The sequence below is a fragment of the Carettochelys insculpta genome, chromosome 4 (assembly GCF_033958435.1).
Source record: "Carettochelys insculpta isolate YL-2023 chromosome 4, ASM3395843v1, whole genome shotgun sequence".
In the NCBI taxonomy this organism is placed as follows: domain Eukaryota; kingdom Metazoa; phylum Chordata; order Testudines; family Carettochelyidae; genus Carettochelys; species Carettochelys insculpta.
This window is the reverse complement of record NC_134140.1, coordinates 49,737,199-49,759,359: the sequence shown is the minus strand read 5'-3', so window position 1 is coordinate 49,759,359 and position 22,161 is coordinate 49,737,199. Positions and strand designations below refer to the sequence as shown.

General features: G+C 43.6%; 1 protein-coding gene across 2 annotated transcripts in view; it reads left to right on the top strand.

Moving 5' to 3' along the window:
* Positions 1-339: 339 nt before the first annotated feature.
* The window catches only part of SCFD2 (sec1 family domain containing 2), a 287,532-nt gene continuing 265,710 nt past the window's right edge, over positions 340-22,161 (top strand). For both annotated transcript variants that reach the window (XM_074992763.1, XM_074992764.1), the window contains exons 1-2: positions 340-1,303; positions 11,840-12,008. In XM_074992763.1, coding sequence (XP_074848864.1) covers positions 475-1,303; positions 11,840-12,008 — 998 coding nt within the window. In that variant the 5' untranslated portion in view covers positions 340-474. The remainder of the gene's footprint in view (positions 1,304-11,839; positions 12,009-22,161) is intronic.

The window sequence follows — 22,161 nt, the reverse complement described above, 5'->3', positions numbered from 1 at the left end:
TCCGGCTTTGGGCGCCAGATTTAAACCCCCTCAGACTTTCAGTCCGTCGTGCTAGATTTTGACACGTAGGAGGGTCACGCGGGAGAGGCGCCGGCGTAACCCCGCCGCGCGCGCGCACACCTCTGTGGCCGCCCAGCGACCGAGGCCAGCACCGGCATAAGCGCCGCTTAGCGCCGCTTTGACACTTCCCCTCGAACCCGGCTCGCAGCCGCCGGTGCCGCAGGCTCACCGTATTGCCCCGCCTCGCCCTTAATCATCCAATCAGTGCCCGTCGTCGGTTCTTTACGTCATATTCCTGCGCCAACCTGCCCCTGGCACGTGTGTTGTGTTGTGCCTGTCATCGCCAGCTCGGCGTTAGCTGCCCTTTCGTCGCTCTTCCGGGGCCTCACTCGCTCCGCGGGGATCGGGCTGCCGCTCCGCCGCGCGCCTCCTTCCCGTTCCCCTTCCCCTGCCGCTGCGCTGCCCGCGCTCGGCATGTCGGGCTGCCCCGCCGCCGCCGTGCTCGGCGCCTGCCGCGAGGCCTGGAGCCAGGTGCTGGCTAAGGCCAAGCGGGCCGTGGTGTTCATGGACGCGGCGTGCGCGGAGAGCCTGCACTGGGCGGGCGGGGGCGCGGGCAAGCTGCTGGAGGCCGGTGCCCTCAACGTCAAGGAGTTCTCCAGCTTCGAGGCGGGCGCAGCGGAGCAGCCCAAGGCGGTGTTCGTGGTGAGCAGCCTGCTGAAGGGCAGGGCGGTGGACATCATTCGCGACATCGTGAGCCTCAGCCGCTTCCAGTACTGCGTGGTGTTCACGGCCGTCAGCCACGCCGTGCACCTGCTGGCCCACGGGGCGCCCGGCGAGCCGGAGGGGGGCAGCCAGGTGGTGTTCGAGCAGTTCGAGGAGAAACTCTGCCAGTGGATGGGCAACATGAACTACACCGCCGAGGTTCGGCATGCCCCTCTGCTCTTGGCGCCTATCTCGCCTCATCTCTTCGTGACCCCCGCCTTTGCTTCTCTCTTCCCCATGACGCTCCAGGACCTGGGTCGTATCAACTCTTCCAGGCCTGAGAAAAAAAAGTTTAGCAGCTTGAACGACCTGGATTTCTCCTCTCTGCCTTTTGAGCTGCAGCTTCAGATAAGGATGCTGGTGTCTAGCATGAACTCCTTGTTTGAGAGCCTAAATGTGAGAGAGGAGTTTTTTGCAGTTGGGACGCTGAGCAAAATTATTGCAGGGGATTTGGCAAATTACTCACAAGCCAAAAATAGGAGGAAGATGGCGCAAAACCGAGCCTCTGTCATCTTCATAGACAGGACATTGGATCTGACAGGTAAGAAGCTTAATAGTATGGGTGGCAGTTACTACTGTTGTGAGCCATGCTTCATTCATATTATGGTGATTGCTGGATATGGAACTGCTTGTACAGATAGGTGCTCACATACAAATGTGAATATAGCGGCCCATAGAGAGGGGGTAGAAATAGGAGATGTGACCACAAAGGTATGGACTCTTGTTTTAAGCAGGAGACTGAGGCTGGGATCTTGTAAGTTCTGTACCTGCTTCCGCCACTGACCTTGTGAATTAAAGTCTGTTTACATCATCATGCCTCAGGGTCTCAATCCTGGGAAAAGGAAATGTGCTTTGAGATTTATTTTATCATGGTTTGTAAAATGCTTTCAAATCTTTAGATTTACAGTGCCACATAAAGGCAATGGATTTGTTTTTTATAATGAGATACAAAACCTTAGTTGTATCTTTTTTTTAATTTTTTTTAATTTTTAGATTTTATGTTATCTTTCCTGCTCAATGCTATTTTAACAAACAAAATAGCAAAACAAAATAACTTTCGTTATGCAGTATATTAGCTACGTCATTTAATGCACTTGTGGAAGGTGCCGACATATTACAGCTGATGAGCGCATTGTAAGAACCTATAAGGGAAGGAAGAGAAAAAAGATAAAATGCTGAGCCATTTATAAGACACTTCTCATCTAAATAGTGGGGAAAAAATTGTATTGATAAGCCGAAATGAAAGACTTGAGTAGAAGAATCACTAGCAAGCTTCAGGAGCAATGACTGTGAAAAGCCTAAGCTTTCATATTTTGTGTTCGGATCTGGCAGGTTACATGTCTGATAGGCTTGATTGCCTCCCTCCAGTGATGAAAGAAGAAGAAGATTTCTTTTCCTTTCCCAATCCATTTTGTTTCAGGTGATTGTTTGTGGAGAGAGACGGTGATAAACTAGCCCTCATCTCCTTGAGGGAGGGAAAGGAAGATGAGAGTTGTGGGGAGGAGGGGCGGATGGGGGAAGAGAGCTGGGAAAAAATGTAGAACCCATCCACCTCAGAGCAGCCAGGCAGCTGATGAAAATTTTCCTTCCCCATACATAACTTCAGTGTGTTGCAGTAATTTCCCAAGAAGTAGCAGTGAATAACTGAGGTATGAGCTGCCATGCTGGATGTGATCAGAACATGTCTTTTACAGTAATCGGTAGTAGAGGCATTAGAGCAAGCTCCATTAAAGGATGCCCTTTTGATAATGTGTCTTTGAGATGATGTGTTTTTCTATTTCCAGGCACTTATTGATTGGCTCATGACTTTAAGAGCACTAGTCCTTATCTGACTTCAGTGGGTCTCATGGTTCTGAACCATTCAGGCATTTTTGACAATGTGACCAATTTATCATATACTTAGTTAACTATAAACATTTAATTTTTTCAATCATGGTGAGATCTTTGGCTCACTACCTTTGACAGTGACTTTCACAGGTTAATTTTAAGGGAATTTTTAAAAAGGTTTTCTTTTATGTTTGACATTTACCTATTAATTTTTGTTCCCTAAATTTTTTATATTCTGAAGCTTAGATTGAAACTTGCACAAGCTTATGTAACAGTAAACCCTCAAATTATGCAGGGATTGCATTTCTGCAGCCCCTGCAAAACTCGAATTTTCATGCAAGTGGAGGGGGAGCCAGGAAAATGACCAGCCCTTGTGCGTTGGTCAGTTTCCTGGCTCCCAGGGTGGCAGGGAGCTGGGAACCCTGGGGCAGCCTGCCTCCAGTCTCCCTATGGCTTGTGGGACTCAGGACCTGGAAACTGACCAGCCTGAGAAGGCACTGTCTGTGGGGTCTTCCCTCCCCCCAGCCAGGGACCCCATAGCTGGCTCTTCTCCAGTTGCAGGGCTGTGGGGTATCTCTGCCCCTGCACAGCACTGCCCCACCGCTTCACGTGTAAGTGTGATATACACACTTTGAATGCGCATATCTGGGGGGGATTACTGTGCTTATCTTTTCTATCATAGAATCCTAGGGCTGGAAGGGACCTCAGGAGGTTGTCCAGTTCAGCCCCCTGCCTAAAGCAGGATCAGCCCAACTCAGTCATCCCAGCCAGGACTATGTCAAGCTGGGACTTAAAAACTTCTAGGGATGGAGATTCCACCACCTCTCTTGGTAATGCATTCCAGTTCTTCACCACCCTCCTGGTGAAACAGTTTTTCCTAAAATCCAATATATGCCTCTCTGTTTGTAACTTCAGACCATTGCTCCTTGTTCTGCCATCTGACACCATTGAGAACAGTCTCTCTCCATCTTTAGAGCCCCCTTTCAGGAAGTTGAAGGCTGCTATCAAATCGCCCTCAGTCTTCTCTTCTGCAAACTAAATAAGCCCAAATTGCTGACTGGTCATGTGCTCCAGCCCCTTAATTGTTTTTGTTGCCCTTTGATGAACCCTCTCCAAAACGTCCCCATCCTTTCTATACTAGGGGGGTGGGGGCCCAGAACTGGACACAGTACTCCAGATGTGGCCTCAGCACTGCCAAGTAGAGGGGGATAATAACTTCCATAGATCAGCTGGAAATGCTTCTCCTAATGCACCCCAATATACCATTCACCTTGTTGCCTACAAGGGCACGCTGTTGACTAATATGCAGCCTCTCATCCACTGTAATCCCAGGTCCTTTTCCGCCGCACTGGCACTTAGTCATTCAGTCCCCAGCGTATAACAATGCTTGGGATTCTTTCATCTCAAGTGCAGAACTCTGCACCTGCACTTGTTGAGCTTCAAATTTCTTTTGTCTCAATCCTCCAGTTTGTCTAGGTCACTCTGTACCTTATCCCTACCGTCCAATCTATCTACCTGTCTCCCTAGTTTAGTGTCATCCGCAAATTTGCTCAGGGTGCAATCCATCCCCTCATCCAGGTGATTAATAAAGATGTTGAACAATACTGACCCTACAACCGATACCTGGGGCACTCCACTTCAAACTGACCACCAACCAGACATTGAGCCATTGACCACCACCCATTGGGCCTGTCCATCAAGCCAGCTTTCTATACATCTTACAGTCCGTGTATCTAATCCATACCTCCTAACCTTAGGGGAAAGAATGCTGTGGGAGACTGTATCAAAAGCTTTGCTGAAGTCAAGGTATATCACATCCATTGATTTTTTTCCCATGTCCACAGAGCCACTTGCCTCATCATAGAAGCTAATCAAATTGGTCAGGCACAACTTGCCCTTGTTGAATCAATGTTGACTACTCTTGATCACTTTTCCCTCTTCCAAGTGCTCCAAAAAGGATTCCTTGAGGATTTCCTGCATGATTTTTCTGGGGACAGAAGTAAGGCTGACCACTCCATATTTCCCTGAATTGTCCTTTCCTGTTTTAAAGATGGGCGCAACATCTGCCTTTTGCCAGTCATCCAGGACATCTCCTGATCTCCATGAGTTTTCAAAGATAATGGCCAAAGGCCCTGCAATGACATCTGCCAATCCCCCAGGTACCCTAGGATGCATTAAATCCAGACCCATGGATTTGTGTGCAGCTAGCTTATCTAAATAGCTTTGAACCTGTTCTTTCCCCACCGAGGGCTGCCCACCTCCTTCCCATACTGTGTTGCCTAGTGCCATAGTTGGGATGCTGACCTTGTCCGTGAAGGCAGAGGCAAAAATAGCATTGAGTACTTCAGCCTTTCCCACATGGTCTATCAACAGGTTACCTCCCTCTTATTGTTAACATGCCTTTAGAAACCCTTCTTGTTGACCTTCACATTCCTTGCTAGCTGCAATTCCAATCCTGCTTTCACTTTCCTGATTACCCCCCCAGCATTCTCCCACCATATATTTATACTTAGTCATCTGTGCAAGTTTCACCTTCTAATACACATCCTTTTGAGTTTAAGCTTGCCACAGATTTCCCTTATAAGCCAAACTAGTTGCCTACCGTATTTGCTTTTCTTACTGCTCATGGGGATGGTTTGTTCCCCTTCATATTAGCTTCCCAGGGGATTTTGCCCATCAGTTCTCCCAGGGGGTCTGTCTGCTCTTCTGAAATCCAGGGTCTGTACTTCACTGCTCATCTTTCTTCCTCTAAGCTTTTTATTGTGCAATAAACTTCTGATGTTTACCCTTTTATTAATTGTTCAGCTGCATCATGCTGATTTCTTTTTCAAGTAAGAACAGCCCTATTGTATGAGAGGAAAGGTCCATCTAACCTAGTATCCTGTCTTCTGACAGTGGCCAATGCCAGATGCCCCAGAGAGAATGAGAAGAACATGTAATAATCAAGTGGTCCACTCCCTGTCATCCACTCCCAGCTTCTGACAGACAGAGGCTGTGGACACTGTCCTTGCCTGTTTTGTCTAATAGCCATGCATTCATCCAGTTATTTTTTTGAATCCTGTTATAATCCTGGTAGGGATGTAAAATCCCACTTAATTAGTTAACCTGTTAACTGATTACAAGGTGGGGGGCAGCTGGATCTGCCTCCCCAGGTCACCCTTGCCCGGTCTGAGCCTGCTCCCTTCAGGGCAGCCACAGATTGGGATGCTTGTGGTGGCCCCACTGGTTTGGAGCAACCCCCAGCCCATCATTTCCTATGTATGGTTGGGAATATGTTTTCCAGTGTGCATTACTTTGCATTAATCAGTATTGAATTTCATCTGCCATTTTGTTGGCCTGTCACCCAGTTTTGTGAGATCCTTTTGGAGCTCTTTGCAGTCTGCTGTAGACTTAACTATTCTGAGTAGTTTTGTATCATCTGCAGATTTTGCTACCTTGCTGTTTACGCCTTTCTCCAGCTCATTGATCAATATGTTGAATAAGACTAACCCTGGTACAGACACCAGGGAAACACTCAGCTACATCTCATAATCAAAGGCAGTCTGCTTATTTAACAATATTGACATGGGTATTTGATGTGCATTCATTGGCAGGAAAAAAGTCATCCACCAATGCAAACAGCTATGTCTTTGTCCATTTAGTTTCTGCCTATAAAGGATCAAAGAGATCTGATGCATAAAATTACCAAAAGTTGTTTTTTTTATCACTACCTTTTCAATAAGCTTAAATAAAAAGAGCATGAAAGATTAATAAAGAGTTGGCTGCACTGTCAAAATCAATTGATTGCCAGTGCTTCTTTGAGACAGAGATGAGTAGCTTTAGCTTTAAAAAAAATATAGTATGCATATGGCTGCTTTTCCGGAAACAATCTCTACCAATCATGACTATTCACTGTTTTTTCCCTGAGCTGTGTACAGTCATATCTTCTTGAACCAAGTTCTCCCACCAGTGCCAGTACTTCAGATAGCTATAGTGTCTGACATGAAAATAGAAGAATTAGCATTTGTCTCCTAAAGATATTTTCTTATCTCCATAGAAGCAGATATCTCTGCCTGTATCTGAGCAAAATCTCTCTACCAAAGAATTCTCGCAGTGATAATGACTGTAAGATCAACCGTTGAACATAACCAGGTTGAACTAAACTTATCCCAGCACCCAAAACAAATCTGATGGTCATAGCTCAGAAACTTATGCAGGTCTGGAGCCTTTGATCAAGCTGTTATAATTTTATTGGCTGCTGATCCTACATTAATGAACCAAAGGCTGTTCAAAGGAATTCTTGGGTGGGTGTCTTGCATCTGATGTGGGAGAACAACAAGACTGCTATTTAGGGTTGTTAGATGTCTTGTGGTATGAAATGTTTTAAATTGTTGAAACAAAAAAAGCAGTCAAGTAGCACTTTAAAGACGAACAATAATTTATTAGGTGAGCTTTCGTGGGACAGACCCACTTCTTCAGACTGTAGCCATACCAGAACAGACTCAATATTTAAGGCATTGAGAACCAGGACTAACTGATGAGCAGAAGATTGGTGGTCAAAATAAACGAGGCCTTGGTAACAAGAAAGGTCAGGTGTTTTGTCCAAAGTTTAATCCAAAATCAGATTTACTTATAGTCTGCTTTGAACAAGCTGAAGAAGTTAATGTGACAGTTATCTGAAAGATCCGATTTGGGTGACCTGAAAACCATGTATGATGTATTGAAGAAAGCAGTCGGACCAAACATTACCAAAGTCACCCCACTCAGCTGATCACAGATGAAAAACTGCAGATGTTCAGATGGGTGGAACACTGCTTAAGTCTTTATTCCCACGAGCGTACAATACAACCTGAACTTGACAACCTCATTCCAACTCTTCCAGAAATGTCTGAGCTAGATATGGAGCCTACAGAGGAGGAACTTTCTCAAGCTCTTGATGCTCTCTTCAATGGAAAAGCACCAGAAAATGACATAATTCCTGCTCAAGTCCTGAAGGCAAACAAGGCTGTGCTCTTCCCCTTCCTCTACGATTTACTCCTAAAATGTTGGAGAGCAGGTGATGTCCCACATGACATGAAGGATGCAAACATCATCACTCTTTATAAAAACAAAGGCGACCAGGATGACTACAAAAACTACAGAGGCATCTCATTACTGAGCATCACAGGCAAAGCATTTGCTCGTGTCATTCTCAAACACCGGCAAAAACGCTCAGATTGAGTCTACCCAGAAACACAATGTGGCTTCAGGGTTGGCAGGTCAACAATGGACATGATTTTCTCACTTTGACAACTACAGGAAAAATGCAGAGAACAAGGAAAGCCATTATTCATAGCATTTGCAGATTTAACAAAGGTGTTTGACACAGTTAGTAGATCAGGACTGTACAGAGTATTAACCAAGATTGGCTGCCCAGTGACTGTACTCAAGCTCATAACATACTTTCATGAAAACATGAAAGCATCAGTGCAATATGATGGATCTACATTGGAAGAGTTTGCAATGAACAGCAGAGTCAAACAAGGCTGTGTTCTCGCCCCATCCTTTTCGGCATATTCTTCTCAGTTCTACTAAACTGCGCATTTCAAAACTCATGCAGCAATGCGTTTCTCCACAGAAGATTAGATGGCTCTGTCTACAACCTGGCAAGACTCAAGGCCAAAGCTAAGGTCAAGAAAGTCCTTATCTGGGAACTCCTCTTCGCATATGATGCAGCTCTTGTCGCTCATAATGAAGACACTTTACAGTCACTGATGGATTCTCTATCCAAAGCCAGCAAGTTGTTTTCTCTTGACATAAGCATGAAGACAACAGTTGTGTTCACTCAAGGTATACCTCAGCGACCCAATGTGATTCTGGATAACAGCCCATTACACAGGGTTCAACAGTTCTGTTACCTTGTGTCTACTGTGACCACAAACCTATCCATGGATGAAGAACTGAGCATCAGAATCAGGCAGGCAGCTACAATTTTTGGCAGACTTAAGAAGCAATCATGGACCAGTCCTAAGCTGACAGAGAAAATAAAGATATTAGTCTACCAGGCAAGTGTATTGAGCATCCTGCTATGTGGTTCTGAGGCATGGACCACTTACTCGAACCAGGAGAAAAAATTGAACAGCTTCCATCTTCACTGCCTGTGCAGAATTGGGAATATCAGCTGTTAAGATAAAGTTTCAAATGCAGATGTCCTGTCAAGATCTGGCATACCCAGCCTCATAGCGATCCTCAGCAGCAGAAGACTACGATGGCTCAGTCACATGAGAAGAATGGGTGACAAACATCTTCCCAAAGAAATCCTCTTCAGTGAACTATCATGTGGGTTGAGAACTAGAGGAAGACCAAAGCTAAAATTCAACATAGCATGCGAAAACGCCGTGAAAAAATTCAACATTGATCCAAAATCTTGGGAATCTACATCATCAGATCGAAATATCTGGTGACGATTGCTACAGCAGGGCACATCATCCTTTGATAGTATATGTGCAAGCCAAGCAGAAGAGCATCGTCTCAGAAGGAAAATCTCTCAGACTCAAGAATGCAGAAATTGACATGCAGTTATTGCAGTCAATGATGCAAATCCAATATTGTACAGATAAGCCACAAGAGAAGCTGCACAGTCAAACACTGCCCCTAGATCCTCACCAGCACTGCTAACCATCATCTCTCAAGATGAAAAGGGGCCATATTAGTTTACTCACTATGATGATGGGAACTGGGACTGATGAGAGCAGCATGGTGGTGGGAATCAAGAGCGTCTTGAAGCTAAGTATCGGTGATGGCAACCAAAAGCGCCTTTTAGAGTTCCTTCTCCTTCCACTCCTTCAGAACTCTTTTTCTTGTTGACGAGCAATTAAGACAGGGAAATATATGGGCATTACTATTGTCTTGCTATCAATGACTTTTATTCCAGTTTATTTACTATTTAATGTTGATCTTACATCTTGGGCTGTTCTGGAATAAATGTGACCCCTGCTGCTCATTTGTATGTTTGAATTGATAGCATGCTGCTCATATTTAATACAGTAATCCCTCAAAAAGTATGATTTCTGGTCGTGCTTAACTTTCATTAATGTGAGTTAAGTGCAACTCAAAATCCTGCTCCCCTCTGCCTCGGCTGACACCCCCGCTGCACGGGGCTCTGGCTCAACCCCACCGCCCTGGTCCCCTCCCCCGCAGTCGCAACCCACCTCCAGGCTAAACTCTCCTTAACTGCGCCCTCCCCTGAACCCCAGGACTTACTTTTCAAAAGGAGCTCCAGGTGCTCGTGCTCCTTCCCCAGCTGCAGATTGTGTTCCACTGGGGAAAAAAGCTGCCCCCCCGACTTAAGTGAAATTCAAGTTACGTGAGGTCGCGTGGGAACGCAACTGTCACATAACTTGAGGGACTACTGTACCTGGATCTCAAAGAGACAGGAGTTAGAACTAGGAAGGGGGAGGCTTGTTTGTAAGCAGAAAAGACAGCTGCTGTTTGTTCGGACATGAGACTCTTTTCATGATGATGCCACTTTTTCTTCAAGGGAATTTTGCTCCGTGTTGCCATGCCTTGTCCTCAACTTGAAATGGTTTCCGTCTCCCTTGTGCAACAAACCTCTTCCCTTAATATCCGCTTTTTAAAGACAAGCCCGCACTTGTCCAGCAAAGCCTTTCTACAACAGATGTAAGTTATTGCACTCAGTGTGGTGGCATGAGGGTGAAATTTAATGGTTTATGAGGTACAGGCGGTCAGAATAGCTGATTTAGTGATCCCTTCTGTCCTTAAAGTCTGTGATTACCTATGGGAGAGGAGCTGCACATTGTTTCAAAATAAAGTCTTTAACAGATGGTTTCTTACCTATAAAGATGCAGCCCCTTTCCTTTTTTGTTTATATGGTATTGTGAACTAGCAGTATAGGAGCAGAGTTTCTTATATTGTGTTCTGTGGAACACAGTTTATGTTCTGAACAGCTCACAGGTGTGCCATGAGAACACACTGATGGCATACGTTTTCTGTTATGATATCTGACAATTTTTTTTCTTGAAGAAAATTTTCATAGGTGTTCCACGTTAAAAAAATATTGTTTGTTTGGTGTTCTATGGTCTCAAAAAGCTTGAGAAACACTGGTGCAGAGCAAATATATAGGTTTATGTCTACGCTACAGCAACCTGTCAATAGAAGTTACTGTTGGAAGAGATTTTCCAGCAGAACTTCTGTTGACAGATCACATCCCGGCACAAAAGCAGATTGAAAGAGCAATCCGCTCTGCTGACAGAGAGCAACCGGGCTGCCCAGCTGCACTCTCGACAGAACAGCCCACTAAAATCTCAGCAAACAGGGCTGCCTGGCGAACTGGAATCCCTGTCTGTCAATAGAGAGCCCCCTGGAGCATCTACACAGCTTTTTTGTCAACAGAAACTATCGACAAAGGCATTGTTCATCCCAGAGAGGCAGAAGGCTGTTGACAGACTGTTGACAAAACACCTTGGCTATATCTACACTAGTCCCCTGGCCATTCGAAAGGGGGATGCTAATGAGACACTTTGGGATATGCTAATAAGGCACTGAAATGGATGTGCAGTGCCTCATTAGCATAATGGCAGCCATGGCACTTCAAAAGTGCTGCTTTCGATTGCATGCGGCTCATGTACACGGGGTCCTTTTCGAAAGGACCCCACACACTTCGAAATCCCCTTATTCCAATAACCAAATGGGAATAAGGGGTTTCGAAGTATGTGTGGTTCTTTCGGAAAGGACCCTGTGTAGATGATCTGCGTGTGATTGAAAGTGGCACTTTCAAAGTGCCATGGCCACCATTATGCTAATGAGGTGCTGCATATTCATTGCAGCCCCTCATTAGCATATCCCAAAGTGTCTCATTGGCATCCCCCTTTCGAAAGTGGGGGGGGGCTAGTGTAGACATAGCCATTTTGTGTATAGACACTTCATGGGTTTTGTCGAAAAAAGCAGTCATATTTTGCTGACTTCTCTGAAACTACTATAGCACTTTGTAACTAACTGCTAAGAATTCACAAATGCTGCTGTAAAGCTCCATATATAGCGGTGTGCTTAATTAATTGTGAAAATTAATTCACAAACTGTATCTGAACACAGCTTAGACCTTATGAGCCGGTGTGTTTGGTCCTGTCTGAAATATTTTCAGATGCTGTCAATCCGTACATTAAAAGTCTAAACTATTAAAAATATAATAATTTAATTTGGCTTTTCTGTGAATCCTATCTTGGCAACTATCTGTCAAAATTGTTTGACTCCTTGTTTCTTTATCTTTTCCCAGGGGCAGTTGGTCATCATGGTGACAGCCTAGCAGAGAAGATTTTCTCTGTACTTCCCCGACTTCCTGGCCACACAAATGATGTGATGGTTAATATGGTGGAGCTCACTGCGTTGGAGGCTGAGGATGAAACTTGCAGTATTATAGCACCTGGCTGCTTGGCACAACCTAAGTAACACTGCTTTTCTTATTTTTAAATTATAGAGTTTTGAACGTGGTATAGAAAAAAAAAACCAGTAATAGTCTTTCCAGAAGAAGTGGAGGATTATAGTTTTAGAGCTATTGTAATAGATTCTGAAAGACACTGGTGGGTAAAATAAGATGCTAATAGTGATATGATTCCAGTTCTCTTCTTCAGGTTAAATTTATTTTTTAAAGGAAAACAGTGCAAAATAAATCAAAACAGATAAGCCAGGTCCTGCTGCAGGGCCTTTCATAAAGCCTCTACCTCACAAGACTTCTGCTCCCACATAGAGTATCTCTGGCCTGGTATTCCAGCTTGTCAGGGTAGAGGGAATCCTTCCAGATTCTGTCTCCTACAGGAACCTTCCTGCTCTTGTAGTCTCTCCCTAACTGAGCAGCTTGCTGGCCTTTTACCTGAGGACTGTGTGACTTTCAGCTTATCACCATATCACCTCACTTGCAGAGGGAGTTAATTAGGCTCAGGTGAAGCTAAACTCACTTTATTTAAAGGCTATCCTGCTCTGTGGTTACGCAGAAAATAAGTGACACTTAAAAGAAATAAATTTTATTTACTTTGCCCATATTTAATCCAGCACAAGTATTTTCTTTTTATGCATATAGTGTGCCCAATTTGAAGTTCAATTTTTAGATGTAGTTGCATGTTTGTAAATTTCTGTGCAGCACCTAAAACTATCTCTGTGTAGCTGTCTTATAAATAAAAGCTCACTGTTTTTAATCTTAGAGATATACCAGATTTGCTCAGTACAGTGCTCTGAAAGGCCTAGGGTGGGAACAAATACGTTAGGTTATTTTCCTTTTCCCACACATCCCCAACTCACATTGGAACATGATGTTCTGAGAGAAGCTGTAAAGTATGTTTTGTTCCTTCTGGGCTGACAACTTTGGGCTCATGCTCTCCACCCCTCATCTTTTGAAGAGGACCTCCCAGTCTAGTACGTTCACCCTACAACCTTTACAGGATTTCTCTGTGCCAAATACTCTGTCCCAGCTCCTACCCCAGAATACCTAGGTACTGGTGGGTCCAGTTTCTGAAGTAGTACACAGTCTGTTCTTCAGAGGGTGGGAGAGAGGGGATGTGTGTGCTCAGCTAGGTGGACTTTACCTTCGGTTATTGCTCTGATGACTGGGTTAGTGGAAATCAACCATTTGCTGGATTTTCACCAGTCTTTTTGCATGGTGCTAACTGGTCCTTTTGAGTCTTGCTTTAAGAATGTGGCTTCCTCAGACTCCAGGAAACAGCATCACTCCGCTGAGTTATTGTAAAGCAGATTCTAGGGTAGCTATTGGTGTATTTTGCACTGTCTGTTTTTCTGTAGCGAGCTGAAAGTGTTTGTGTTACTTTTCCAGCTATATTTATATCTCCATGTCACTCACAACTGGAAAAGTATTACATGACCCAAAAAACTCTCACCCCCAAATCAGACTGCTATTCTGGATAATTCAGACCAAATGTATTTAATGATTTCTATAAACTATGAAATGTTTGAAAAGAGTTTTCAATTACAGCTGGCATTTCTGAGGCAGTTTGACATTTTGCTGAAAGTCTCTGAATCTGTGACATGATTGGAGTGGAAGTCTAACTATTGTAAACTGGTTGCTATTCTTTAACACAAGTCTTTTTTGAACTGTCACATCACAAATATTGATCAGTGTGTAGCGCTGAAGTCCTTCCACAATACTGAAGTTCATTTATAATGTCTGACAATGAGCTCCAGTGCTTGTGGTGCTGCAAGTGATCTCACTGCTCATCAAAATGGCTGTTGTAATTAAAAACAAGCAAGCTCAAAAGTGCTAGTTGTAATTAAAAATGTGAGCATACAGACATGAAGTGCAGTTTCTGCATGGCACGAAATGCTTCTCGGCTTGTAAATTTTCCAGTTACTCTACAGAGGGAAGCTGCTGACACCTCTGTCAGGGAAAGGACTGGTAATATAATGTAGCATGGAAGTGGACAGAGTGGGAGTCTTCGCAGTGGTTTGGGAGCAGTTGTGCCAAATGCAGTGACACCTAACAAATGCTAACTTCTGCATTCAGAATCTTTTAAACACTTAAAAGTGTTTTTCCCCCCGAGTGAATATTCAGATATATCGTGGTGGGGAAATAGGAGGAGAAAAGGGTCCTCCTGCCACCCAGCTTGCTGTGTTTAACGTCTTTAAGGAATGTTTCTCCAACAGAAACATCTGGGCTCAGTTACGGGGTGAGCAAACAGAGTTAATGAATAATTTATAGCTGGTGTGGTGAAATAAAGCAGGGTTATTTTCTTAAACCTAAGGAAATAATGGGCTTCTTTAAAGATTGAAATGAAAATTTAAATGCCATATGCTGCCTAAGTTGTTATACTTTGAAGGTGATATCTTGACGAGGGAAAAAAGTTCAAAAAGGGCTTTTTTAGAATTTTCAGTTATAGTATTAGCAATACAAAAATGGAAGAACAAACGTTGCGTTATTGTTATTATGGACACATTGCTATTCCAGCATGAGTGCGTTACTAATCAAAAATATTTTGAAAGGAGCCAAAGACGCTCTTCTAATTTAAAGAAAGAAACAACTTACGGAATGAGAAGTAAAGGCATCCATGTTCTATCAGTACTATGTGCATCTCCATTATTTTTTTTGAAAGCAGGAAAAACCTTGCTTTTTCAAACCAAGAATGTACAACACGAGTGAAATAATGGTATGATATCAAAATAAAAAAGCAGTCAAGTAGCACTTTAAAGGCTAACAAAATAATTTATTCGGTGAGCTTTTGTGGGACAGACCCACTTCTTCAGACCATAGCCAGACCAGAACAGACTCAATATTTAAGGCACAGAGAACCAAAAACAGTAATCAAGGTGGACAAATCAGAAAAAAAAATTATTAAGGTGAGCAAATCAGAGAGTAGAGGGACAGAAGGGGGGTGGAGAGGTTAAGAAAAAGATTAGGTCAAGTATGCAGACAAGCCCCTATAGTGTCCGAGAAAGTTCCCATCCTGGTTCAAACCACGTGTTAATGCGTCAAATTTGAATATAAAAGAGTTCAGCAGCCTCTCTTTCAAGAGTGTTGTGAAAATGCCTCTTCAGTAACACGCAAACTCTTAAGTCATTAACAAAAATGGGCCCACTCCATTAAAATGCCAGCTTACAGGTTTGTGAATCCGGAGTGTTTTTATGTCTGTTTTTGTGCCCATTGACTCTCTGTCTAAGAGTTTGAAGTCTATCCAATATACAAAGCATCTGGGCATTGTTGGCACAGGATGGCATATATGATTTCAATGGTATGAGAGAAACAGTTGTAGACATGTAAGAATGAAAGCATGATATGGATGACATCTTGGTCTTAGCATTTAGATGAGTAGTAGAATACTTTTTGGAATCAAGTTTGTATTCATATCATTTCAGTTACTTTTCTTATTAAAGACAACAACAGTTCTTTGGGAGCACTTTATGCCCTCTTTGGATGAATATCTGGGTTCCTTCTTTGGACTTGTTTTGTCCACTTGAGGGCAGGATTTGGCCATTTACCTCATTAAAAAAACGGACAGTCTATCCTGGGTACTTGTATGTTCCTCTGTTACCGTAGTATCTGATCATTTGTTCATTCTCACAACATCTTGAGCTGTGTTATGAGGCACAAAAGGCTTAGTGACTTCTTCGAGTTCACATGGACATGGAGTCTGTGAAAACAGGGACTTGCACCCAGCTCTGACGCGTTCCACTTTAATGTTCTCACCAGCAGGGCCAACAGCTTCTGTGGGCACCTGGGCAAGGTGTGAGGAGCCCAGCTCCATGCCCCAAAAAGAGGTGGGGCCTTGGGATGGAAAGGCAAGGCTGGAGGCAGCCCCCTGAAGCCTTTTAGCCACATAACGGGCAGTGCTCTGGTGGAAATGTAAGGGACCCAGGCCTCTGGATGCTGCCACACTAGTAGCAGTGGTGGCCAGGAGCCCTGTGCCTCTTTAACTTGCTGGACCCTAGTGCAGTGCCCCCCTTTAGGCTCCCCCTTCCCTTCTCTCCCTCTCCCACCTAGTCAGCAGGCCTGGTCCTAGCTACTGGACTATGATGAATAAAAAGAAAGCATACTGACTAACATGTTGCTAAACTATGGGAAAGTTATTAAAATCTTTTTAAATTGTGCCTTTTTATTATCCCACCATATCTTATGTTTTCAGTATCTAATTAGCCAAATTATAATACATTATACATGTATAAGTGACTTCCTGAATACAGCTTGTTTTTCTTACCTTCCCAAAACACTTGGGAGCTTCTCAGTTTCTCCTGTGTATACATTTTCAACCAACTTGGCAGTAAATAGAGCTCAACAGAGTGCCAGACATTTATGCAGAAGATAAACAGTTTTTATAAAACATGAAATGGGATATTAGCTACTTACTGTAAACATTTTGTCCATGGGAATGCAAAGCCCTACTAAGGTAGATTTCACATTTGGACTGCAGTGCCCAAAGCAATTCAGTAGGCAATAGCGGCAAAGGTGTCTAGACCTTTTTGACAAAGCAATTAAAGTAATTAAATCATCTGGGTTTGCATTGGTAAAAATTATAAGCTCAATGTGATGATCTTGTTCATCGGGGTGCGATTCAGTAAAGCTTGAAGTGCAGACCAGATGTTTAAAATAAAATACATTACAAAACTTTTTCTTTTGTGCCCCCAGATAAAATACATAGCAGATTTATCTGGTATTACTGTGTGTATTTTTATGAAATTAATTTTTATTTCAGATTTCTTAGAAAAGGGATTGCTTACATTTATCAGTTTTTTTTAAATTTTTTTAGTAGTTTTTAAAATGGGAATTCTGTCAATTTTTTTCTTCATCCTTAGAAACTCTTATTATTTACCGTGTTTTAACAAAAAAGGGCTATTGGCAATTTGGTTTCCAATAACATTTTGTACTAATTTTCAAACCTTAAGCATTTCTTCACAAATTTCTCTGTTTTATCTCTTTTCTGTAAGGTTTATTTAGAAGCAAACCTGTTCCAGATGCATCCTATTTTTCTGTCTCTTTCAACATTTGCTCAATTCAGCATTCACTTAGTTCTGTCAGTTTTGAGGGCTGTACTTCACTGGGTGATAACTGTCTCTTTTCTGTCTGATTTTTATGAGAAGCAATCCCATTCCAGACTCATCCCATTTTCCTGGCAGAACTAAACTGTTGCACTGCCTTAAATTGTGATAAGAGGAAGTTGTATTTTGAATTTGGTGGTCCTAGTCCTAACCATTTAGGAGGAGTTCTTGATCAGACAGACAGACTCTATAAAATATATAGTAGATGTACAGTGGCAACTTAATCAGCTGTTGAGAAACTATGGTAGTTTTTTTTTTGTTTTTTTTTAAGTCAATGCCTTTCTACTCAAGAATATGATGAAGCTGGAGACAGGTGTCTTCCTCAGTCCTGAAACAGTAATTGCACTTGTTTAACGTTAGTCATGTATTATCTTTGGCAACTCTACAGGCGCACATATGTGTGTTCTTTTGGTCCTATGATAATAGTATATCTTCATCTTTCTGAAAATATTTGTCACATTTTTAAACTAGGAAGAAAAAAATTCCTAAAACCCACTAGCTCTTCCATTATATTGACGTTCTTGCAGATGATGTGGTAATGAGGGGTCATGCAGTAGACATGTGGAACTCTGCAAAACTGCAGAGGCATTTATGAGTGTAGATCTGGGGCAGCATGTGGCTCCAAAATACTCTAGATGGCTTGTGATCAGTATTGGTGGTGGCGAAGGCTTTTAACTGGCTAAACGCAGTTTAATAATAATATAGCAAGCCCTCACTTTACACGGAGATTGTGTCCTGGGCAACCTCTGCATAAATCAAATTTTGCATAAATTTTTGGTGGGGCGTTGGGGAGATCCCTGGAATTCCCCTGGCGGGGGGAAGCAGGTGGTTAGAGCCTCTGGCTCCCCCTGTGGACAGGTGTGTGGGGGTCAGGTTAGGGGCGGGGAGGGGCACCTCCTGCTCCAGCCGCCAGCCATGCAGAGTAGCCATGGTGCCCCTGCTGTGCCCCAGCCGCGGTGCCGTTTGGCTCCGAGGCTGCTCGGGCGGCAGCAGCTCCATCCAGGGTGCTGGAGCCCTGGGCAGTTTTGAGCCACAGTGCAGCTTGGTGCTGGGGCCACTTTGGTGGTGGCAGCTCCAGTGCTGGAGCCCTGGGTAGCTCCAGCTGCAGTGTGGCTAAGCCACAGGCAGCTCTAGCCATGCCTGCCCTTCTCTGCCCCCGGCATTGCACAAGACAGAAGCTGCTTCCTAAGGAGCCCCTGAGCCGGCCGGCAGCACTGGGGTAAGCGGCAAGGCAGGGCACAAGAAAGTAGGGTCCTCCCTGACTCGACTTGCATTAATATTAAAACGAGTAAGTCGAGTCTGCGCAAAGAGAGGGTCCACTGTAGTCCTTTCGTGTGTGTGAAGTGAGCTGGGTGCTAATTCTAATTGTACTGTCAGTTTGCTGTGCGATCTTGGGTAAGTCTCTTCATCTCTTTGTGCCCATTTCCCCTCACTATCTGCCTTGTCTATTTGGATGGTAAACTCTTTAGGACAGGGATTGCCTCTTTTTATGTTTGTCCAATGTGTAGATAAGAGTCTTTGCTCTCAGTTGGAGTGTAATTAATTAATGGTACTTGTGAACATACTTAATAGGCACAGTCTCAATAATTTTACTATTTTTTTCATTTTCTTTCAACATTGCATCCCCTGCATCATTTTAGTTGTGTGCTGATTTTTTTTTAAATGCATTAGACTTCCTATTGTTGCTTGAAGGATGAAAAAGGCTATATAAAAACTACTGTAATGCTTAGATTGGGTTGTCAACCTGAGGCTCCAGAGTAACATGTGGCTCTTTAAAGAGTCATTTGTGGTTCTGGACACTACCACTGCTGACTTCTCTGCAGCTCTCTAAGCAAACCCTGCTGGCAAGAGCCCCTCGGGCAAGGCCTGGCCACAGAGCTGCCTCAGGCAGGCTCCCCACTTTGCTGGCAGGCTGCCAACCCCGGGACTTGAGAGAAGTCTTGGGGATATGCTCCCTCAAGCTGCATGTGGCTGTTTAAACAATAAAATGCTCAGAGCCACAGGAGCGCTGTGGCCTCTGTGAGGACACATCTGGTCTCAGCGCTTCAAGGGAGAAGTGGCTGGCAGTAGTGGTGGCTCTAGTGAGTTGCAGCATTGGATTACAGCAGTGGGGAGGGGTCTGGGGGTGCCTAGCTCTGGAGGAGGGGAGCAGGGATTGGGTTAAAGCAGGAGAGGGAGCTGGGGGTTGCTTGCACTAGAAGAGGAGGAGGATTGGGTTAATGTGGGGGAGGGGACTAACATTGCCTGGCTTTGGCGGAGGGAAGGAGAGGATTGGATTAAACCAGGAAAGGGGGCTGGGGATGCCTGGTTCTAGAAGAAGGGATGGGGGATTGGGTTAAAGCGGGGAGGTATTTATAATTTTTTTTAAAAAGGGGTACTTGATTTTTTTTTTAAAAAAAAGAAAAGAAAGAAAGAGGTTGACAAACACTTGTGTGGAGGGTTGATGTGAACATTGCTCCTTCCTGCTTCAGAGCCTATCCCCAGGTGCAGCGTTTTCCTTGTCCTCATTTGTTCTCCAATCCATTGGTGCAAATCTGTGTGTGTGTGTGTGTGTGTGTGTGTGTGTGTGTGTGTGTGTGGTGCTCTGAAAAGAGGGGTTACAGAAAACACTGTTTGACATCATTTATTAGGAACTTCTTTTATTCACATACATTGCTGCTTTTGAAATATTGATTTTTTGTAACCAAATTTGAAAAATGGCTCTTCTTGCTAGTTTAGTTGCAGACCCCTGACTTAGCTGTACTCACCCATCAATGTATACTAATAAAAATTAATGAAGATAGGCTCTTCTTGGTCTTTTTTTTTTCTTGACCATGAGAAGGAAGATTCTTTTTCTACTTCCTTTGGAAAAACAAAACTGCAAGTCGTCGTCGTCATCAATAGCCAGGGGCTCAGCACCCGTTGGTGTCTGATGCCTCCCTCACTACTTCCTTCCATCTTTCCCTGTCCGGTGTGAAGTGCCTTAGTTTCTGTAGACTAGCTCCACAGCAATCTAGTGTATCATCTATCCATTCTCTGTGGGGTCTGCCTCTCCTATATGAACTGTCCATTATGCCAAATACCAGGGTCTCAATTTTTCGTTCATCATTCATTCTGCAAATATGCCCAATTAGTTGTAGCTTCTGTTTTATAACCTTCTGCAGCAGGTTCATAGAAACATAGAACAATAGAGCTGGAAGAGACCTAAAAAAGCCATCGAGTCCAGCCCTCTGCTCTAAGCAGGACCAAACCCATCAGATCAGCTCCACCAGGGCTTTGTCGAGGCGAGACTTAAACACCTCCAGGGATGGAGACTCCAGTATTTCCCTGGGTAGACCATTCCAATGCTTCACCACCCTTCTAGTGAAAAAGTTTTTCCTAGTGTTCAACCTGGACCTTTCTCATTTGGCTGTATCTTTCTATATAATGCCTCACTGGTGACCTTCTGCATCCATCCTATTCTCAGAATCTTTCTATAACCACTCCTTTCGAATGCGAATATTCTTTTTTTCGAATCTTTCCTTATCACCCATGTCTCACATCCATACAACATGCTGCTGAATATGCACGTTTTCAAGATGCTCAGCTTCATTCTTAGGCTAGTTGCTTTGCTTTTCCAGATCTTATCCATCGCCTTCAAACTCGCTCTTGCTTTTGCTATTCTGGTTGCTATTTCCTCCTTGCAGTCTAGATCATACATTATGTTGCTCCCCAGATATGTGAACTTCTCTACATTTTCTAGTTCAATACCATCAACACTGGTCTTCCTCCCTATTTCCTTATCTCCAAATACCATTTTTTTTTTTTGTTTTGTTGATGTTCATAATCAGTCCGTACTGCTTCCCTTCTTCGTTTAACACCTGCACCATTTTTGCTAGCTTCTCCTCATGTTCCTCGATAACTATATCATCCACAAATCTCAAGTTTAATTCTTTTCCCATGCACAGACACCCCTTCTGCCTCTTCCTTGATCTTGTCCATTGCTCTCTCCAGATGTGCAGTGAAGATACTTGGCAATTTTGGATCTTCTCGTCTCATACCTCTACTTGTTTTAAACCAACTTCGCAACTCTGCGCATTACGGCGAATGAAAGACCAGGGAGATGTATAAGGCAATTAGGAATATTAATAGGACATGGCAACCAAAGCAGATGGCAATCAAAGATGAGAACAAAGAAGTGCTCATGAACTGGGAGAAGACTGTGCAGCGATGGACGAGATATTGCACCGACCTATACAAAGCACAGTTAGACCCAAGTGTTTCAGAGAGACTGACTGAAGAACTGAAAGATATCTCCACCGAGCATTGAGATCGAGACCGATATTTCGAAGGAGGAAGTAGAAAAAGCAGTGAAACGACTAAAGAACAACAAGAGCCCTGGAAATAAGATCACAGGAGAGATGATCAAATATGGAGGAGAAAGCATGATTCAGGAAATACACCGACTATGTATTTATAGCATGGAAAGAAGGGAAGGCACCTAAGGAATGGACAAGATCTGTGCTAGTGACAATACTCAAGAAAGGAAGCACATTGGAGCGCAGGAGCTACAGAACGCTTGCCCTAATGAGTCATCTAGGCAAGGTGCTGATGATGATACTGACTGAGAGATTAGGTTCACAGATAGGAGAACATATAGCAGACAAGCAAGCGGGGTTCAGAAAAGATAGAAATACCATACAGCAGATATTGGCACGAAGAGTGATAGTGGAAAAAGCTCGACGAAAGGACAAGAATGTATACAAGTGTTTTGTCATTTTTCAGAAGGCATTTGACGGTATAGATCAGAAAGTGACTTGGGCAGTGTTGCAGTCATGCGGAGTGGATGGCAGGCTGATAAGGTTGTTGAAGGATATCAGCGACTGCGGAGGCAGCAGTGAAAACTGCAAGTGAAAGAGAGTTTATTTCCAGTAGCAGGGCGTTGTTTCTGATATTGTACATACATGCTTTGTTCTTTTGACCTATGTTCTTGAACACAATTTTTAAAAAAAAAAAAAAGAATGATTGTTTCTCTTTAATGCTGAATAAATATGTCATACTGCAATTTAACAGTCATATTGGATAATGATTTTTTTGTATTTTTTT